This window comes from Podarcis gaigeae, assembly GCF_964106915.1.
Source record: "Podarcis gaigeae genome assembly, chromosome: 5".
Taxonomy (NCBI): Eukaryota; Metazoa; Chordata; class Lepidosauria; order Squamata; family Lacertidae; genus Podarcis; species Podarcis gaigeae.
Genome location: NC_139681.1, coordinates 90,422,727 through 90,444,713, shown reverse-complemented (window position 1 = coordinate 90,444,713; position 21,987 = coordinate 90,422,727). Strand labels below are relative to the sequence as shown.

The 21,987-nt window shown below is 43.4% G+C and overlaps 1 protein-coding gene across 4 annotated transcripts in view; it reads left to right on the top strand.

Moving 5' to 3' along the window:
* The window catches only part of GNB4 (G protein subunit beta 4), a 43,997-nt gene extending 23,049 nt beyond the window's left edge, over positions 1 to 20,948 (top strand). For 2 of the 4 annotated variants that reach the window (XR_014564424.1, XR_014564425.1), the window contains exons 2-11: positions 1,882 to 1,989; positions 2,719 to 2,757; positions 4,186 to 4,292; positions 5,338 to 5,401; positions 7,626 to 7,788; positions 11,663 to 11,729; positions 11,825 to 12,026; positions 13,119 to 13,335; positions 14,983 to 19,360; positions 19,421 to 20,948. Coding sequence is in view for 2 of the 4 variants with exons in the window: in XM_083739880.1 (XP_083596006.1) it covers positions 1,933 to 1,989; positions 2,719 to 2,757; positions 4,186 to 4,292; positions 5,338 to 5,401; positions 7,626 to 7,788; positions 11,663 to 11,729; positions 11,825 to 12,026; positions 13,119 to 13,335; positions 14,983 to 15,089 (1,023 nt within the window). In the remaining 2 variants the exon portion in view is untranslated. Of the gene's footprint in view, positions 1 to 1,881; positions 1,990 to 2,718; positions 2,758 to 4,185; positions 4,293 to 5,337; positions 5,402 to 7,625; positions 7,789 to 11,662; positions 11,730 to 11,824; positions 12,027 to 13,118; positions 13,336 to 14,982 lie in introns of all 4 variants that reach the window. The other 2 variants (XM_083739880.1, XM_083739881.1) reach the window with 1 other exon arrangement.
* Positions 20,949 to 21,987: the final 1,039 nt, after the last annotated feature.

The following is a 21,987-nucleotide window of genomic DNA, read 5'->3' as shown; positions in this document are numbered from 1 at the left end:
TTTTAGAAAGGGATTGACACATTCATGAAGGATGGGTCTGTCATTGTCAATAAGGATGACCTAAAGGAACCCCCATGTTCTCATGCCCCCTAACTAATATTCATAAGCGCCCTATGACTGCAGGAAATAGCTCTTGCCTTCATCCCTGCTCATGGTCTTCTCAGAAGCACCGGACTAGTCACTGTAGTGAGATAATGGTATGAAAATGTGAATTTTTATTACCGATAGAGTTAAAGTTTTGTAAACGGAAGTTTCTCATTCATATTTGTATTTTATGTGCTATACAGTGGTACCTCGGGTTACATACTCCGCTAACCCAGAAATAGTGCTTCAGGTTAAGAACTTTGCTTCAGGATGAGAACAGAAATCGTGCTCCGGCAGTACGGCAGCAGCAGGAGGCCCCATTAGCTAAAGTGGTGCTTCAGGTTAAGAACAGTTTCAGGTTAAGTACGGACCTCCGGAACAAATTAAGTACTTAACCCGAGGTACCTCTGTACATGTAAACCACCATTGACAGGGCGATCCCTATATACACAGGATGTATATATTCTACAACTCCACAGGATGGCAGAAAATGCAGGATGATTTTGGTTTCCTCCATTTCACACTATGCACATTAAAATTTTGCTTCCTCTCTTTCCTGGGCACACGTCTGAAACTCAAGGAAGTCATTAGAAGAGCAAAGAGCTACTTTCAATAGGTTGGGGTAGATAATAGTATGAATTGAGTTCTACCACACTCATCATTGCTGAGGATGACATAGACTGAAAGCTTGGAGTTGTGTTCACTTTGTTCAAACCTTTTAATGGGAACTTTTTCCATTATGCTGCAAAGTGTGGCCTTGCATCCCTTAAACAAGAATTGGGTGTGGAAGTATTTTATATTTTGTGCTTTTCAGGAAGCACAAGATACGTTATTTTTCAGTGTGTGTCATGTGGATATGTTTGCGAATCTGACTTCATCCCTTTGCACCCTCCCTTCCTGGGAAAGATCTCTCCACGTTCAAGGAGCTAATGCATTCACTGCAATATGGCATTGTTAAGTGAATAAAGAGCTGCTTTTAAGGTAATTAAATTTTCACCTCGGTGCCTAATGAGGCTGAAGCATCTTTTGAAAGCTTTGAGCCGCATCAATTTACTGTTTCCAGAGATATCCGTGATACATATAAATAATATAAGGAGAATGAAATAAAAGTTATGTTGTGCTGCTTATTAAGAACACAAAATGTGAAATGCCAGCAAAAGCCCTCTTTGGGGGGCAACAAGTTACTTGTATTTTAAGCCTGCTAAGAAAGGACTCATTGGGCAAAAATACTGTTCCTGTGGCCAAAATGCTATCCTTGGGCTTCCAGTATCTTTGCTTGTTTCCTGCTCAGAATGCATGGCTGCCTTATTTGACTGTGTTGCACCTGCCCTGTGTCTTGTGCTTTAGAACCGAGGAAGGAGAAATGCTTGTATCTTTCCCATCATCTTTGTCTTTGCCTTACTGAGGTTTATGAGCAAGGGATTCCCTAGCTGAAATGGCATCTTGGCCCTGAACTTGCAAGGTGGCCCTGGGCAGACCAATATTCTCGTCTTCCACTTCCCCAGCCCACCCAACCTTCCCTTCTCCAACAGGAGGGCAATCCAGATTTCCTTGTTCGGGGCTGCTGTAAGGATTACCGAGACAATGTGTGCAAAACATGATGCACCTGAAATGTATTTGATGAATGCCAAATGTTGTGGTGGTATTGTAACGTATTCCGAGTAGAGGTGATGAAAGGGATGAAGGGCACTAATAAAAAACTTCAGTCAATTCAGTAAGTTGTATTTTTGTCTCTTGTGATGTGTTGGGAGGTGAAGAAGGTATTATTTTCTTTATTTCCTCCCTCTTTGTTGGCAGACATCTTCTTCAAAAGTACAGTGAAGGTGGGAAAGAGAGTCATTCAGGAAAATGAGTGAACTGGAGCAGTTGCGGCAGGAGGCGGAACAACTCCGGAATCAAATCAGAGTAAGGAGTTTCTTTTTTGATGCTGTTGATGCTAAATAAGTTGGGAACCGTGAACATGTTGAGGAGAAAAAATTGGAGTTTGCCTCCTTTCCCTTCCCAACACCTTTCCCTCCGTGAGTTCTTCACTTGGTGGGCAAAGCACCATTGGGGGGCTGGTGCTGTATTTTAAAAGCTCTTGGGATACAGTGCTGGGCCTCCTTAGGGTCTCCTCACTGCATGTGTGAATGAAATCAGCATTCATTCCTGAGAGGTTTCCAGAGCTGTCTTGCTCAGCTCCTGTGATGGATTCAGAGTCAACGGGTGCATGTGTGAGCTTTCCCCCTGTGGCTGTGATGCTCTAGCACAGGCTAAGAACAAACAGCCAGTGTTTATACCCTGATTCCGAGTTCCATTATCGCCCATGATGGGTTCAGGATTGAAGGCTGAGATTAAGGGGTCAGGCTGAGCAAGCCAATGTGTGGTAGTATAATCTCTTTTCACACTTGTCATCAACTGAGAAAGAAAGCTTGCTGTCGTGCAGGATTTTGACTGCACTACAGGACTGAGCTACTTTAAGCTTCAGGTAGTGTTTGACATGTTTGAACACACATTTCAAGGATAAAACTCACTGTGTATAGAAAGCTAACTGTGCCAAGAAGGAGGAAGCTAGAATCAAGCTCCATGATAACACTGTTCTTCAAATTCCAATTTCTTCTGCGTAGATTGATATTTGTTTGTTTTATTTTAAAGGATGCTAGAAAAGCGTGTAGTGACACCACTCTTGCTCAGGTATGTATGCGTGTTTTAAACAAATATTCTACCTTGCCGACTGAAGCCCCCTAGTCAGCTAACTGCGATAAAATAAAGTTAGGGTGAAATAAAATTAGTATCAGAAACATAAAACAACCAGATAAACTAAAAGACAAAGACGTTCATTCTTGCCTGTGGGGAAATTTCTGTGGGGCATTTCAAGGGAGGGGATATTGCTGTAGCTAAAAGGTTTAGGACACAAAGTCAAGTAGTAGTTCATTTTTATTCATGTGGACGAATAATAACTATGCACCTTGTATAGTTCATGCAACCCATGGGGAACTTGAAATATCACCTTACCCAGTACATACTCATTAAACTCCAAGGGCATCGTGCAGCTACCATAGTTTCAGAAGATCCATTTGTACGATGTCAAAATTGGGCCTTTCCTGTGGAAGCACCTGCCCTTTGAAGCTCCCCACAATATACCGTATTTTTTGCTCTATAAGACTCACTTTTCCCCTCCTAAAAAGTAAGGGAAAATGTGTGTGCGTCTTATGGAGCGAATGCAGGCTGCACAGCTATCCCAGAAGCCAGAACAGCAAGAGGGATTGCTGCTTTCACTGCGCAGCGATCCCTCTTGCTGTTCTGGCTTCTGAGATTCAGAATATATTTTTTTCTTGTTTTCCTCCTCCAAAAACTAGGTGCGTCTTGTGGTCTGCTGCGTCTTATAGAGCGAAAAATACGGTATATCAGACTGGCAGCTTATCTGTTGTATTTTCAGTGTCTGCTAAAGATATTCCACTTTCAACAAATGGAGATATTTATCCCAGCTGATATCTGTAGTGGATTGGAATTGGTTTTATGTATCTGCTGCTGCTGTTTTTAAACTGGTGTGTGTGTGTGTGTGTGTGTGTGTGTGTGTGTGTGTAATTTTTATATATGAAACTGTTCTATATAAGTTTTAAACTGCTTTGAGATGCCTCAATTCATAAACGAAATGGATGAAGCTTCGGCTGCTAATAAAGTAATAACTTCCGTGTAAAACCCATTCACTTGATTTCAACCAGGCTTGATTAAAGTGAGTTACTGTGGAATGTGCCTATTACTTAATTGCATAATGCTCGTTAAATGGTTACTTCATTATCAGAAGCCCTGGTACCTCCTGGTTATAGACTTGGGCTCCTTCACACATGAGATATTTACTCTGGGAGCTATCTGCTGCAGTGCCTCCTAAAACATGCACCAGAAATCTTCTACAACATGCTGAGTTTCCACGTAGAGATTCAGTCTGGAAGCTGGAGCCTGATATCGTTGATGCCAGATCTCAATTGGTCTGTCCCTTTCCAAAAACGTTGCTGTGAGATTCACCTGTGAAAGTGTCCTCAGTATTTAGATGTTCTGTAGTCTTACTGTGCCCAGGAAAAAGGCTTGGAGTAATGCATGTTCTTCTCCTTTCCTGCCTAGATCACCACAAGCCTTGACTCGGTGGGCCGAATCCAGATGCGCACAAGACGTACCTTGAGAGGCCATCTAGCTAAAATATATGCCATGCATTGGGGATCCGATTCAAGGTTTGTACAGAGAGCTGATGTGCATGTCGGAGGATTCTTGCCATTGTTGGGGGAAAGCCGTGTGCACTCTACAGCCCCACATGAGCACCTGCATGCTATAAATATATTCATAAATTAAGCACAGCAAACAGCAACAAAACATTTACATGCTCAAGGAGCCCTTGATCCCCCTTAAAGACCCAGTCATTTGGTAGGGAGGCTTAGCTATGCTATGGACAAGCTTCATAAAATACTAGATTTGAATATATAGAAGTACCAGAAGAAAATACTACTGAAAAAAAAAAGTTTTTTTAAAAAAATACTTAAAAGCAAATGCAAGCATTTAACCTGTTCGTCCTCAGTAAGCCATACAATCTTGGAAACTCCTTTAGCGGTTAAACAATATATATTTTGGTTCCAGAGTTCTTTCTGTCTCTTGCATCAAGAAAAGGGATGGAAGAGTTACACAGGTAGAAGTGGTTCTAATTGTTTCTATGGAAGCCCACATGCCAAAATTAATAAGGCTGCAATCAGCAAGACTGTTTGGGGTATGCAAAACCTACACCTTTAATTCCTCCATGACCAAGAAGCTGCCATCATCATAGGGAGGGTAGGCTAAGTTTTCCCTACCTGAAAGCTGTCTGGAGAGCACATATTTCCTTTCCCTCTACGTAAATGAACAGCTGGCATTACTCCTATGAGAGCATTGCACTTGGGGAATCTGCCATACCTGACCCTGGGTCCTCAGGCCTGCTCTTAAGGGGAGATAACAGTATACAGGAACCCTTTCTGCCCATCTCTCCACCCCTGCTAGAATGTCGGGCATTTGTTTAGAGTTCAGTAAAAGTAAAGCACGATTGACTTTGCAACATGTTGCCTAGACGTCCTCTGCTGATGCGTCAAAGCCATGCGTCTTGCAAGAGGAAAAGGCAAAATCAGGGTCTTGGTGAACGGCTGGATGCATGCACGTGACGCTTACCACATTTGAAACCTAGCAAAGGAGGCACAAAGTTAACTTGATAATGTCTTTTTTGTGTGTGTATGTGTGTTTTGTGGTTATCTTTAGGCTACTAGTGAGCGCTTCCCAAGATGGAAAATTAATTATTTGGGATAGTTACACAACAAACAAGGTAGAGTTTTTGTTTTTTTAAAAAGTAATCCGTTTTGGCATTTTTTTTATGTGCCTATTGCTGGTGGGCTTGCTTTTTTGTTTCCACTGCTATTTTTATTTTCTTTTTGTTCTCTACCTGAAGTACTACTTTATCTGTTTCCCCCCCTCTATTGACTCTTGCTTTTTATTTTCTCCACCCTCCAAGAATTCTAACTCTGCTTTCGTTTATTGTTATTTTTTAAACTTACTTACTCAAGCCTCTCATTGACTCTTCCATCTCATTGCTCTTAACAACAGCGGCTCACTTGCTTGGGGAAAACACTGTTGGGTCTCTTGTCTATTTGTGAGGGGGGGGGGGCGTCATCTATTGATGTGGGGTTACAGGTATCTTTTCGGAATGGCAGGTTTCTTTGATATAAAGCAGCTGCATTGCAATCTGAAAAGGTGGTGCTTTTTGAAATATGCCCAGTTCTTAAATTTACCCTATGAGAAAGCAGAAGCTTTATCTTGTCTAGTCTGGTTGACTATCTGTGCATCTGTTTAGTGGCCGGCAAAATCAGCTGCCTCTGATTCCCAGTGAGGTCTCTGTTTGCTTCTGGACTTGCTTGGGACCATAAAAATCCCAGGTTTGAAAAAGTTGGACTCGTTCAGTTTGCTATGGCCAGAGGGAAGCCAGAAAGCCATGCTCTGGTGAGCAATATGAGCCTGGAGTTACAGACAGAGGCACCTCTCTGCCTCCCTGCAACTTTCAGTGCTGAGCTGGAAATGTGGCAGAAGTGTTTGGACTTGCCACTCTGCTTGAGGGTTATTTGTAGCACCCATGGAGTGCAGAAGCAGACCTCTCTTCCCCATGGCATACATTGAGTTATTGGGGGGCAGGCCCATTTTCTGCCCACCCCCAATCTTCAGCTCCAAGCTTAGAGCTGGAAAGAGAGCAGGCACTTCTCTCCCCCACCCCAAACCTCATGCTGCACTTCAGAGGTGTAGCACAAGGTCAAGGGCAGCATCCTGCTCTTTGAGAAAGGGGAAGCCTGGGAACCACACACTTCTAGGTTGGGCAGTAGGGGTAGCTGTAATTTGGCAAGCAGAACTTGGCAGATCTATCCACTTTTCTCCATGCTTGCAATATGTTATGCCACAGGGACGCGGGTGGCGCTGTGGGTTAAACCACAGAGCCTAGGACTTGCCGATTAGAAGGTTGGCGGTTCGAATCCCTGCGACGGGGTGAGCTCCCGTTGCTCGGTCCCTGCTCCTGCCAACCTAGCAGTTTGAAAGCACGTCAAAGTGCAAGTAGATAAATAGGTACTGCTCCAGCAGGAAGGTCAACGGCGTTTCCTTGTGCTGCTCTGGTTCGCCACAAGCGGCTTAGTCATGCTGGCCACTTGACGTGGAAGCTGTACGCCAGCTCCCTTGGCCAATAAAGCGAGATAAGCGCCGCAACCCAGAGTCGTCTGCAATTGGACCTAATGGTCAGGGGTCCCTTTACCTTTACGTTATGCCACAGGGCAGGTTACTGAAGGCTATCAGTAAATTGAGGAAAACGTAGGAGAAATTGGAACATAATCTAAAGCAGAGCCAAATGCTTTCAGTGTTTGGGCAAAGTGTATTGACTCCTGTTTTAAAACTTGCTTACAATGTCTGAAAGCACTCCTCTGCTTGTATTTTAGTTTTATCGGTTTCGTAAAATTTATATACCTGGCTATAAAAACCAAACAAACACCCCAGCAACAATCCAACCTCAAAAGAGGTTTACACAAAGCAGTTTGTCTTTTAGACTGTTCTGTGCCACGTGTTTTAATTGTGATTCTATACTCTGTCAATGTGTCACAGGAATATGTAACTCCAGTTAGTAAATAAAATATTAATAATGACTCAGAGAAATAAAAATACTGTCTGACTTCTTTTTGAGGACCCAGTGATTGAGCAGCCTGCTGAGATGCTTGCTTCTTGTTGAGGGGAATATCATAACACCTGTTTAAAATGTTCTGACCTTACGAAAATTTGAGAACATAAATATATATATTCCCTCACTTCATAATGTTGTTCTCTCAATATTCGCCATGAAATCTTGGTTCGTCATCTGGAGAGCAGGCTCTGTGAATGAACGGCATCTCTCAGTGTGGCAGTGGTATTTCAGGCAACCCTGGTGAAGCCTGCATATGGTTCTGGAAGAAGTTTATTCATGCTCAGGGGGCAACTTTTCCCTTCTAACTGTGTTTTTTCCCCTCCCTTCCGCCCTGAAGATGCATGCCATTCCTTTAAGATCTTCCTGGGTCATGACCTGTGCATACGCCCCATCTGGCAATTACGTCGCCTGTGGTGGATTGGACAACATCTGCTCCATATACAACCTGAAGACACGAGAAGGCAATGTACGAGTGAGCAGGGAACTACCCGGACATACTGGTCAGCAGGCTTCTGTTTCTATTTGTTTCGATGAAATGGTGACTTTATTTGAACTTCTGCAATTCCCCAAATTGTGACTTTATTTGAACTTCCCTAAAAGCAGAGGAGTCGAAAGTGAATACATAACTAGATAGATTTGTTGTGGCAGAAACTGTTCTGCTACAACCGGTCATCTTCTATCCTGTCTACTTTCAATGCTAAAGCCTCCCCCCCCCCCCGAAAAAAAACACATTTCCCAATTGCTGAGCTAATGTGTCTTATCAGCCAGTGTCATTGCCAAGCCGTGTTTTAACCTTATGACTTCATTCTCCCACAACCCTTTTGCTGCAGCTTCACTTCTCCCTTGCACCAGTGGCACAACCAACCAGGAAGCCACCGCTCATTGCAGCTTCCCATTAAATGCAAACTGGGGAGCTATGATGAATAGCTTCCCAACAAGCCAGGCTTTAAACCAGAATTTGATTGCGCAAGTTGCGGCCTAAGGTTCTTCTGTCCAAACCCAATGCTGTATTCCGTGGGTATAGGGAAGAGAGATTATGATCAACTGGTGAATTTCTCAGTAAGGACTGTGTACTACTTTGTTGTGGTACTGAAATTCCTGCACTGAGCATGAGCTCAGAGGCGCTTTTTCTTTTTTCTTTTTAAAATAATCTTTATTACTTTTCAAACTTACAGCAGACAAGAAAAAAGAACAAAAGAAGAAACAATACAATAAACAGTACAAAACACAACCTTAACACTAAATTAAACAAAACAAAACAACAACAATTTAAAAAACATATAACATACCATTTCATTAGTCTATTTTTCATTCCCTTATTTCATCGACTTCCTCTCACCTCCCTTTTTGTATTCCACTTCTGTTACTTGTTTCAGCAAATCCTTTCCATCTTTCTCTTATGAATGTCTTAACATATTTTTAACCTTATTTTCCATTAATACTAAAATACTTATTTATACTTAACTCCTTATAGCATTTCTGCTAAAGCCATAAAGTTTCATTCCAACAATTTTCAAACACTCATTAATTTTACAATATTTCTATGTACAAACTTTAGACTTTCCCAATCTTCTACCACCATCTCTTCTCCCTGGTCTCGGATTCTGCCAATCATTTCCGTCCATTCCATATAGTTCATCAACCTGGAGATCTTCTGTCCGAGGCTCTTAAATCTTTTCCAAGTCCCTTCTGCAATTCTTCTTCATATTTTTTGATGCTGAAAATGCTGAAGAGCAAGTCTCGGGGAGGCCCCAACCCAGCCATGCCCCCATTCCCTCTCGACAGGCCAGCCAACTCTCCACAGCTAGAACCAAGGTCCATACAATATCTCAAATCATGTTTCAAGACTCCTCCAGATCCAAAGACCCCCACAACTCCAGTCACCTCCTGACGGAAATTCAGAACCCAAAGGTCAATAAATCCCTGCATGAAAGAGTCTATCCAACCTTCCTTCTCCAGTGCAGGCAGGGCTCCAATCTTCAAATTCTGACTTTTTCTATATTCATTCATAAGAGGCCTCCACTTATAGTCCTCGACTTGCCTCTGAAAGGCTGGGGCTTCCACTTGTATTACTTTAGGTTCAACAACCACAACTTTCTCCTTCTTCTCCCCAGTTTGTTCTGTCAAAGTAGTTTTCTGTATCAAATCCTGAGCAATTTCTGTATTACTGGTCACTTTTTGTCCCAAATTTATCACTTTTTATTCCAAGTTCTCAAGTTTGGAATTCATAACATCCATCTTTTTGTGAATCTGTTCCAGCGAGTAGCTTATCTTACATAAAACAGTCACTAAAGCTCCTTCTGTCAACATTCTTAAAGTCCAAGGTCAATCTCTGATTCTCACAGCTCTTCTAAACCACTCTTGTAACAGTTTCAAAAGCTTCCTCTAGAGGGAAACAGTCTCCACTTGTATCAATCCTTTCATGCGCATTTTAAAATATAAAGTTAGTTTCAATTTTCAATTACTTTTCCTCCTTTTTGAACGCAGAAGAAGACAATGGAAACAATATATTTCTCTTATTTAGCCATCTGTCAACATGCTATCCGTTCACAGTCAATGAACTCTCCCAAAACGTTAATTCTGCTGGCAGCCCTTTTCCAGGTTCAGAGCAGTGGTAATTTAATTTTTCACTCTCTTGCAGGCTCACTAAGTCCAAAATTTCCCCCCTCTTCTCCTGCATCCAAGGGTTTTTTTTAACAGTTTTAACCGATGGAGATTTAATCCTTTACAAAATACTTTCCAAGGCTTTAACTTGCAACGTCTTTGCTTCAATCTATTTACAAAAGAGGAAGGCGGACTTCCTGTTTAAAACCTTCCCGCTTCGATGCCAAATTAATGAACTTAAAGATCCAATTTTCCGTTCTACTCACAGGTAGTTGTTTAAAGTCAAATTGTCCACAGGAAAAAGTCAGCGCTCTCTGGCAACAGCGATGCGGCTTCACTCTGTGAAAGAAGCAGTCGATTCAAAGCACTGCGCCGCTCACCCCACTTTGCTCCGGATCCCCAAATCAGGGTTTCCCCGCGAGTAGGGGAGGCGCAAAAGGTGCCAGCCGAATCCCAAGTTCACAGGCTTCTCCCGCCTGTGATTTCAACAGGTCTCCGCCTTCGCCGTGGCAGTCAGACCCTAATTTCCACGGAGCAAATTCCTCCCGATCGGAGGAACTGCGCCATTGCCTGGAGGCGCCAACCCGGAAGCCCAGAGGCGCTTTTTCAAGTTCAAGTTTATGTCCATCCTGGCTCCAGGTTTCTGAATCTGAGGATTGTTGGTTTTTTTAAAAAGTAGCTCCTGCAAGCCTGCGGGTCGGTCCAACCTGGTCTGTCCTCAGTGCTGTACTATAGCGGCCATAAAAGAATTTGGAGGGTGGGGGAGAGAGACTTGAAATTTCTGCTAATGGCTTGCAAATGAGCAGCCATTGTTCCTAGTCCAAATTCTGTGTGAAGGTGTCAAAAGGTAATAGTCAAGAAGGGGTGAATCTGCAACCTGAATGCAAACATCTCAACAGGTACACATAGTTTGAGATGTATGATTTTACTGTTCCAAGTGAAGTGTGTTGAGAGCTACACACAGCCTGGCCTTGGGAATTCCTGCTCACCTGAGATGTGATCACAGTGGACAGCTGAAAGGGGAAGGCCCTATGGCTTTGTTGGGCACCCTGACCGTTAAACATCTGTTGGTTGAGCATTGTGTGTGTGTGTGTGTGTGTGTGTGTGTGTGTGTATGTATATATATATATATATAAAACAACAACAGCAGCATTGTTTTAAGTTCGGTGGGGAACCTCTTTTATATTTAGGGCTGTATTCCTTTGGGGATAACCCCTTTGGGGAGCCACACTATTTTTAAATTTTTATTTCTATCTTGCCTGGTTTCCGTGCTCTATCCCTGCTCCAGCGGCCTGCCTACAGCTGGACAGAGGAGAGGCTGCAGCCAAATCTGGAGTGGCAGAGAGCAGTGTTCTCTCCCACTGTGCTGACTCCTTGTGAATTAAGGCATGGTTGCTGACAGAGAGACGTTTTATGCCTGAAGCTGAATAGGAGATTTAAGGTTGGCACCTGGAAGCGTATTCCAGTGTATGACTCAATACGGCCTAGGTGCTGCTGCGCTGTTGTTATTAGAATTAGAATTTATACACCACCCTTCATTTGGAGAAGAATTACTCATCTACTTAACTGTTCAGCTTCTTCCCAGCTCCTGAGATGCCCACCTAACACCAAACCTTTGCAGCCTTGAGGGTTGAAAATAATTTAAATGAATAAAAGCTGAAATTTTCAGGGCACTGGATTTCAATTACATAATGCACACAATCTGCATTTTGGATCTCTTCTTAAGTGATGGGTTTTGCCACTGACATGTTTCCTGTTTCGCATTTCTAGGGTATTTGTCTTGTTGTCGCTTTCTAGACGACAACCAAATAGTCACAAGCTCAGGAGATACCACCTGGTGAGTTTCTTGGGTTTTCTTTCGTGACATGCCTTGAACTGTCGGGACTGCGTGTTTTAACCTTCTGTGTTCAAATGTTTTTCTTTTGCTCACAGTGCTCTATGGGACATTGAGACTGGCCAGCAGACTACTGCTTTTACTGGGCATACCGGTGATGTAATGAGTCTCTCTCTAAGCCCAGACATGAGCACCTTTGTTTCGGGTGCCTGTGACGCGTCATCCAAGCTCTGGGATATTCGAGACGGAATGTGCAGGCAGTCTTTCACAGGGCATGTGTCTGACATCAATGCAGTTTGTGTAAGTGGCTAGCTATGCTCAAATGCACCGAGAGGGAAAATCATGAATTTAAACAATGCTGTCATGCGTGTGCACTTCAGGGTGTTGAGGGAGCTGCCACAAGTGTGGTCAAACGTGGATGAGTGGGTCATGGAATATTGGCAGGTTGGCTGCTGTGAGGAAAATACACACAAAAAAAGTCAGTTTGACACAGGAGAAGAAAAGCCTCTTATCAACCACGGTGTGTTTGTGGTGAAGAGGCACTGGCGAAGCAGGAGAACATGAAGTCCCTGTTAATGCCAGTATTTCTGATCCAGCAGTTCTGATCCCTGAGATTCTCACATGATCAAATTAACTTTTTTTTTTAAACTGCTGTAAAACGTCAAGAATTAAATGATGGGAAGAGAAACCAGGGGTTCATTTTACTTTTTTGCCATTTTTAAAAAAGTGTCTGCTAAAGTCAGGTTTCAAGCCAGCATGCTATATAACGGGAGCAATGAACCTTCTACCTAAGGGCCACATTCCATGTGGGGAATCTTCCAGGGGCCGCATGCCAGTGTTAGGTGGCTCCACAGGCCAAAAAGGGGAGAGAAATGGATGGGACTCCTTAGACAGAAAATTGCATCCCAGCCAGGCAAAAAACATGTGCGGAGAGCCACTGAGGGGAATGAACTGGGGAGAGTTGTAAGGGCCAGACAGAGGACTGGAGGGGCTGCCTTCAGCTCCTGGGCTTGAGGTTCCCCATCTCCGCTGTTGTAAATTGAAACCTCAAGTCCTTAAATTACATTTGTCCACTCTGAAATGTCCTTTGGGAGGAGCGCAGAGAGAAGAAAATCCACGGTGCATCTGCAGCAACACAAATGGATGCCTTCATGTGCCCCAGCGGCAACAAAGCTTGTCTCTCCTGCCTCTTCCTCTATGGCCACAGCAGGCTCTGCAACCTTCCTACAGCCCTCAAAGGGGCACTCCTTCATTGTGTTCCGAGACAAACAGATGCCAACAACTCTGGAAATAAGCTAGTTTAGTAAAGGCACCTGGTCCCTTTGGAAAACAATTCCTGATGTTGCCCTATTTGTTTCTCTCCACCACGATCCATCTTGTTTCACTTCCCAGTTCTTCCCCAACGGCCATGCCTTTGCCACTGGCTCTGATGATGCCACCTGCCGGCTGTTTGACCTGCGAGCTGACCAGGAGCTCATGATGTACTCTCACGACAACATCATCTGTGGGATCACATCCGTCGCTTTCTCGAAGAGTGGCCGCCTCTTGTTGGCGGGCTACGATGACTTCAACTGCAACGTTTGGGACTCCCTGAAGGGAGAGCGTGCAGGTTAGTTGACGTGCTTACAGAAAGGAATGGCTCAGGGTTCCCTCTGTGGAATGCCCTGCATGTTCAAAAGCTCATACTGGCAGCCAAGGAAGCTGCCCAGCTTGAGGCAACAGCCCCAAGAGCTGTGTGGGAGGACCTGGCTAGTCCATCGATTTTATAAGAATAGACATCAGGATGGTTCCACTAACACCAACAGTTCCTGCCAGATATGAGGTTTAAGTACAATACTAGGAGAGGTGGAAAAAGTAGTCTCAAGTTGGGCGCTCCAGCTGAATCTTCTTCCATGAACACAGCAGCCTCACCCCCATTTTATTGGTGAAACTCTTCACCCAAGAACCCCAGTGATGGGGCGACACAGTATCCCCAATCAGTCATAAACTCACGGCTTTCTGGGTTCTTTGAGACCTTTAATATTCTGTTCAGATTAAAGAAATGGAGGGATGTTTTTGTGGCTTTGGGTGCAATTTCTTCTCTTGCACAACCTCAGCTTGAAAGGAATGAAAGCTGTGCAAGTTACCTTACACATGCTCAAACATGAGAGTTCGCTAGATCATCAGAACGACCAATGCTGCTTGATGGTAAGTTGGTTTCAAGACTAATTTAGAGTCCCATTGGGAACATTTTACAGCTGTACTATCCAGTCACTTAATTCCTAGAAAGACCACAGACAGAACATGATGGCACCTTTAGACAAGGGCAGCAGGTAGAATCATAGAATCATAGAGTTGGAAGAGACCACAAGGGCCATCGAGTCCAACCCCTTGCCAAGCAGGAAACAAGGTTGTTTAAGGCTTCCTGGCGACATATATGTGGTCAAGCTTAGGATTTGATCCTTGATCTTTCACACAGGTGGCGCTGTGGGTTAAACCACAGAGCCTAGGACTTGCCGATCAGAAGGTCAGTGGTTTGAATCCCCGCGACAGGGTTAGCTCCCGCTGCTCGGTCCCTGCTCCTGCCAACCTAGCAGTTCGAAAGGACGTCAAAGTGCAAGTAGATAAATAGGTACTGCTCTGGCGGGAAGGTAAACGGCGTTTCCGTGCGCTGCTCTGGTTCGCCACAAGCGGCTTAGTCATGCTGGTCACATGATCTGGAAGCTGTACGCCAGCTCCCTCAGCCAATAAAGCGAGATGAGCGCCACTACCCCAGAGTCGGCCACGACTGGACCTAATGGTCCAGGGGTCCCTTTACCTTTACCTTACGTGTTGGTCATGTAAGCACAAAAAGACCCATCGCAGAACCCCAACAAAGCAAAACTGGACAAAATCTAAACCATTTCCACCTAGGGCAGAACTTACACTCTTATATAGGAGTCAGGGGTCCCTTTACCTTTACCTTTTACTTTCACACCAATGTTTAATTTGTCCATTCGGTCATATTAATTCCGGGAGAGCCTCAAGTGACATGATGGGATGAAGTGTTGGACTTGAGCTCAGGAGATGTGGGTTTTAATTCCTGCCCAGCTGTGAAGCGTATTGAACGGCGTCGGGCCATTGTTCCTGTCTTTGCCATCCTACTGTTGAAGCTGTTAAAATGGTTACGTATGCTGCTGTTAAGGTATTGGAAGGATGGCAAGATAACAAATGTGGTAAATAATAAGCCTCCTTTTGGGGCCACCCATCCTAATGTTATTTTTGTTTTCTTCCCCAGGCGTCCTTGCTGGCCATGACAACAGAGTCAGTTGCTTAGGAGTTACTGATGATGGCATGGCTGTAGCTACAGGATCTTGGGACAGTTTTCTCAGAATCTGGAATTAATCTGGCAGTCCACACACACACTCACAGACACGCACACCGTCTCCACCGAGATCTGGAGAGATCAATGCTGCAGCCTATTGCTGTGAAATAACATTTCTACCTTGTATTTACAGGTGAAATTTTTCTACTCACTGATTTATTGCATAAATAGGCTTTCTGTAAATGAAATATATATATATATATATATAAAATCAAGCGAAGTTGTGGGTGGGAGAAATTGGTGACTTGGGGTGGGGAACAGGACATGATGTTTATGGTTGACAGAAGCTAAAAGAGCCAGTCCATCTTGTGCTTGGCTTGGCTATATTTCCTGGAGGGATTTCTGTTTGTGCCTATCCTGGCTAATTCTGTACTTTTTTTTTTTGTACATAACTGAATATACACATAGCAGCCGATCATGTAACATTTTGTCTGTAAGTAAAGAAATAATGTTCGCCATTTTTTTTAAGAAACTGCATTTATATAGCTCTACATTTAATCTGAGATGTCTCTTTCCTCCTGAGTTCTGCGGCGGATCAACTTAGATTGCTGTTTTGATATGTTTTTATTTCCCCACCCTCCAAGTGAATTTACTGTAGATAAAGTGTGAAGTTACTGAGCTGTTTGTGAATTTTATAACAGGAAGTGTTTGAATTACTGCTTGATCTGTCTTTGTTTCTATCCGTTTTAAAAAACAACAACAGGAGAGAAGGCCCTGACGACTTCTTGCGACACCTAGCGCCTTACTTGCTTGTTGACCAGTTGGTTTAAATAGGCGGTTTGATCCTATTTGCCTGTGGACCCTGGCTAGTCCTTTGGCAGTCAGGAGGGTTCTAAACACCAGGGGGTTAAATAGGTCATCAGATAGATTTCACAAACAAGAACTGAAATATTTTGGTCTGCAGACTATATGAGCTTCCTTCCAGCAGCCTCTAAAATTTGGATCAGCATGTAAGTTGAGGGACTGAGGCTGAAAAACTGCTGAGCTAATCGTTTGTTTTTATTGGAGCAGTTGTAAATGGGAAGTTTTGACCTGCTATAAAATCATCAGCCTGTACAGTCTGGTATAAGGTTGAGCCACTTTCTAGCAAAGATGCTGTTTCTCATGGGATTGTACCACTCCAAGTCCATGTGGGGGCATAACGCTGTTTTGAAGGCAGCTCCTCTCATTCAATCTTGTTCTCCTGTACAATCCACAGGTTGATCTGTTTGTCAGCTAGAAAACACCCGCCTGATGTTTTGCACATGCGGAGAAATGATAAGAGCGGGAGTGCATTCAAGCATTCTTCCAACCTTGGGATTTGTGTGCTAGCATAAGTCTTGGCTCTTAGAACCTTCTGCTCAGTTGCAGGAAAGGCTGAAAGCTCATTCTAATACTGCCAAGTTACCCAGACATTCCACAGCAGAACAGACTTGCCTTTTATGTGTGCCTGTCCCAGAAACGGCATGACATTAAATGCTCTTTGGGCGGGTGCTCTTGATGGGAGTTGGAGTCCAGGAATATCTAGAGGTCCACAGGTTCCCTGAACTTTGGCATTTATTTCCCTTTGTCTTCATCTCTCTCTCTAGAACATTTCATCCCAGTTAATCCTGATCCATTAATTGCTACAGATTCAGCCTTTAATTGGGAGCCAGGTGTTATGGAAGATCATCCTAACAAACTGGCCACACTGCCTCTTAAAAAAGTTAAATGTGTGTGAGATGAAGTTCACCCAGTCACAGCTCATAAGACCTGTTTGCTGAAATACAGCAAAGGGTTAGAAATAGCTTTTAAAAATAAAAAGAAATCACTGGAATCAATTTATGGTGCTGGTAAAAAAAATGTGCCTGTGCTTATAATCAATTAAGTGAATCACACTCTTCTGGAAATATTAAAAGAGTGGACAGGGGAGGTGGGTCCTTGGTTGTCTTTTCATTGCGCACACAGTATCAGAAGATGCAATTTTACATTGCTGTTACGCTCCCATTTCTCAAAGTGTGGGGTAAGAGGAGCTTTTAAAACAATCCCAATTCTGTTGGCAAATATCAGGAGCTGTCGACATTAAAACAGTCTCGCAGCTGAGCCATCTGTTTTGGCAAGTTTCAGCTGAATTTTTAATCACTCATTCCAGCCTTTCGAGTTGCCCTGGTTTACAACAGTAAAAGTGCCAATTCATGTGCCAAGCATAGTGGATTTAGTAGGGGTAAAAAAGACACTACTACATTGTGATTTTTCAGGAATTTGCTCCTCCGCACACTAACAAACCTATTGTCTGTGTAGGACCAAATTCACAAGCGCACTCGTATTTTCATGTGGACCAGAGAGCATAGGGGTCAAGTAATGTTTCAGGATTTATATTATTTTTCTTTCCATGCTCAGGCAGTCACTCTGAACTGTGTACAAACCTCCCTTGTTACAACAAACACAAGCCACCTTTTGAATTGACCTTGAGACTGACTTGCGCTTGTAAAACTAATGCAGTCCTTGAATTGAAAAGCGAAATACAGTAGCTCCAGAAAAAACTTTGAAATTGAGAATGGATGGGCCAGTGAGCCAAGCAAGCTGGCAGATGTTGTTACATAGCCGCTTCTGCTCTGTGCCAGTTAAGGGGTGCGACTGCTTATACCCATGTATTAGAATGCATGTATTAGTGACCCTGGGCATGGATACCCGTGGAAATGTCTTGTTTATAGATGAGGCTGTATGCCTGGAGTCCCCAACGTGGTGCTCATGGGCATCATGGTACACTAACCCTTTGTACCTGCCAAGGACCCTTACCCCTCCCAAAAAATATTATATTTTAAATGATTTTTCTTCCCTTGCCTACTTTTTTGTATCATTGGGCCTGGCAGGGTGGTTCTGAGCATCCTTGGTTTTTCTTCTGTGAAATGAGTATTTTGTGTTGCCCATGATTTCCCAAGTACAATTTGTGAGAGTTACAGATCAGTGGAGTATTTTGCAGGTTTGCATGTGGTTCTTAGAAGCTTCCACTCCCATCTGCCTGGAACTAGTGGGGATTTATATATTCCAAAACACCTGGATGGCACCAGATTTCTCAAGGCTGCCCCACAGATATAAACGGTTTCATCTTAAGTTGAAACTGAGCTGCCTTCTGTGCCCTTGACTTGTAACAAAAGCATTGCATTGCTGTTCTTCAATGTTGCTGATTCCAAGGGCACTTTTTTCTTTTTGCATGTGTGTACATTGTGCATGGCTGAAGGCAACTGCACAACTGTGGAGTTTTGATGGGAAATTTCCTTATTTGTAGTTTTTTGGACTTGGTTGCACAGAGTGCTCACATCCGCTTTAGAAAATGAACACGGCATTTGTTGGTATAGACCACCCCTATTGATTTAGCTAGATGTCCCAAGTTGCTATTGTCCTAGCACCATTCAGGTTGGACACAGCTTGAGATGAACAGAATATAGGCAAGAGGCAGAGCTGTTTCCTAATGTTCCCTCTGTTTGTTTTAGTGGGGCTTGTTCAGAGAAAGGGGCAGTCGTGCCGTGGGCTTGCAAGCTGTGGCCTATGTTAAGCTGTCAAAAGGCTATTGCTAGGCCAATTACAGGATTACTCTGGTTTCCAGCAACACAAGGAATGTAGTATATTTGAAATATTTGCATTCCTATTTGGGTTCAAGTTCATGATTTGAGTACTGCCAGCTGAACTTGGCATCTGAACACTGGAAGTACATCCTTACCTGCAAGGGGTCTGTCATTTTTGCCTCGTGTGTTCTTGGCTGTTCTGTGGCTTACTTTAGCAGGAAGATCAGCATCCCTAGGGCAGATTTTTCAACCCCTTGTTTCTTAATGCAATTTCTTGCACAAACTTACCTGCCAGCTACATCCATGGTGGCCTCCACTCGCATGTATTGCACTAAATGATGTGGAGCGGAGCAGCAATTTGCCACGTGGATATGCCAACTGCTGTCATGAGTTTATATTTCAAAAGCGATATCACTTTCCATCTATTGAGCCAAGCCTCGGGGTGAGCCACAGTTTGTGTGACTCAGCCAGCCTCCATCTTCTAAGAGAACCAAGGGGGTCTAGCTCATATGAGCATCCCAGGTTGAGTCAAGGGTTTGAGCGGTTTTTCCTCCGAAGAGAAAGGTTGCCCGTGAATGGGCAATGTTATGTTTCCTGATATGAAACACCTGCTGCACTGCATGAAATGAAAATCACTCTTGGTCTTGGCCCACTTGGTTCCATATTAATTCAGAGCACAGCCAAAGCATTCTGAGAGTGTTTCCTCTGCCCTTTCTGCCCATCTCCCACTAGACCAGCCTTTCTCAACCTGCAGGTCCCCAGATGTTGTTGAACTACAACTCCCATCACCCCTAGCTAGCAAGGCCAGAGCTCAGGGATGATGGGAGTTGTAGTCCAACAACATCTGGGGACCCACTGGTTGAGAACCGCTGCACTAGACTTTATGTGCTGTTGTTGTTCAGATGTCAGCATGATTAGGTCATTTTCAGTTGTTGCTTTCAAGGAGTTTGTGCATCAGAGTGACTGCCAGTAGCATTTCATAGAATCATAAAACCTTAAGAGTTGGAAGGGTTCCAGGGGTCATCTAGTCCAACCCCCTGCAATGCAGGAATCTCAGCTAAAGCATCCATGACAGATGGCCCGTAGAAATAACACAGCTGGGCTCAAGGGTGCCAACAAATGAAAACTGGCCACCATTTAACAACAGTTCAAAGACATCCCATCCTGTCCGGCGGCCCGTTGCCCGGAAAGCATCCGTAGGCTTCGGTCATGGGGCAAGCCAAACCAGGGCCCAGAGTGACTCCCAGTTCTCTGTGGCTGCAATAGGGCTTGCCATGTGAACAAGGTCTACAGCCAGCCAAATCCTCTGTCTGTGGGTGGGACCCAAAGTTGTGCATTTGCTTCTTAAATGTTCTCCCTCCCTACCTAGCAGATAGCCCTGAATGTTGGGTTGGGTTGGGAGAAGGCTCTTAAACACCATTGGCTGCAGCTGGGAGGGAAAATAGCCAGTGCTCCCTCTTTGGGATCCCTTAGGTAGAAATGTCCAATGGCTGTCTCTGACCTTGGAAGTTCAGGGTCTCTCTGTTACGCCTCCTATCTTGGTCTGGCATGCATGCTGCCCAAACAACTTCTTCCATGTTTGGGGCACTTGCATGCCATGGTCTTTTTTAGTTACTGATTGTAAAATACACGCAAGACTGTTAAAAATGCTCGATGATGTTACGGTGAGTACGTGAACAGTATTACTAATGACTTATAAATGATGATGATTTTTTTATATGTGCCTGACCTTTCTCGTGCCACACGACGTTCGGTTTTGACTAAATGTGGGCATCTTAAAGAGACAGTTCAAGCCTTTGCTTTTACAACACAATGGTGCTCTTTCTTTCCTCTTCACGGCAACGCATCTCGCCATGTGTATATTCGCATAGCCATCCAAAGGAACTGCATCCGTTTTCAGAAATGAATGGGGTTTTCCCGCTCTAATGACTTGCTTCAACTTTTCACATCCAGGGTGTGTGTGCACAGTGGTTTGGTGTATGTGTGTGGTTCTCTCTTTTTACCTTGCTGCCAGCTTCTTTTGAGGAAAAAAAAACCTTCCAAAACATTTCCAGGTGCCAAGTGATTCTGCACCGCCTTTTAGATTGTGTATTCAGAAAGTCTTAACAATTATTTTATTTAACTTAATTAAAAAAGAAGAGTGCAGGGACTTGTGCCATTTGTTCTTCTAACAGTGCTGTTGTATAAAGACTTCCCTGTGGATTAAAAAATAAAAAAAATCACTTGCTATGAATTGTTTATATTCCTGCCCCCCCCCCCACTATAACAAACCTTTCCTTTGTATTTGTACAGTGGTTCTGTGAAAGATGTTACCCTGACTTGATATTGTAACCAATAAACCGCTTTTAACTAGGATTTCTCTGCCTGCAATGGTTCATTTTCCTTCCTTCTCTCTTCCTTCTTTGGAAATATGAGTTATGGCTGTATAATACTTACATCTCTTTCTTTATGTTCAGAACCATTTTTTAGATGCCTAAGCATCTGATCTATTACATAAGTACCATATATACTGGGGTAGCTGCAAAGAAGTGTGAGTAAACGTTGCTCAGACAGTGGAGCTTGTCTGCTTCCATAAAGGCCATTGCCAGGGGACCCTCCAAAACACTATGGGACACTGGAAAGAGGGGAGATACTGCCAGAATTGAGGGAGGCTGCCTTTCATATGTGATTTTTCCCCTCCAATCTTGCCTATATAGCTGATAAAATGCAATGAGCAAAATTGTTTGCTTGATTTAGTAGCTGCCTAGTATAAAAACCACTTCAAGGCAGCAAAAGGTGGAAAGGAAATTTTGGTATCACAAAATATTAGATATCTAAATTGTCCTGAGATAGTGGTTTAGAAGGTAATAAATTGACTATAATAGACATGGGAAGAATTAATGTGTGCGTGCATATATATATATATCTCCACATAAATTATGCACGTGTGCATACTACATTTTGAAACGAGCATTCTAGAAATGGTCAAATTCCATTTTAAAACAAGTTAGTCCCAGCTTAAACTAAATAATCACTGTAAGGTCTTAAAAGTTTGTTCTAGACTGTCTTCTATAGAAACCTTAGCCATTTCCTGCCACATGCCTTCTCAATCTTGGCTGTGATCAAACTCTATAATTTTTTGCCTGTGGCTCCAGCATAAATCCTTTTGTGATACATGACCACTGCAATTAAACAGGGCAGTAATGTAAAGTGAAATCCTAATGTCACCAGTGCTCCTGAATTCCCATCACAAACTAACTTGAAAGTGTGGAAGATGCAGAATGTTAAACATCACATTTTATTTAGGACAACCAATATGACCACTCTGTTTTACTTAGAATTAAGTATAGTTTCCCTTAAAGAAGTAGAAATTACAGATTAAAGCTTATTAACAAGAACAGTCTCTTTGGATCAA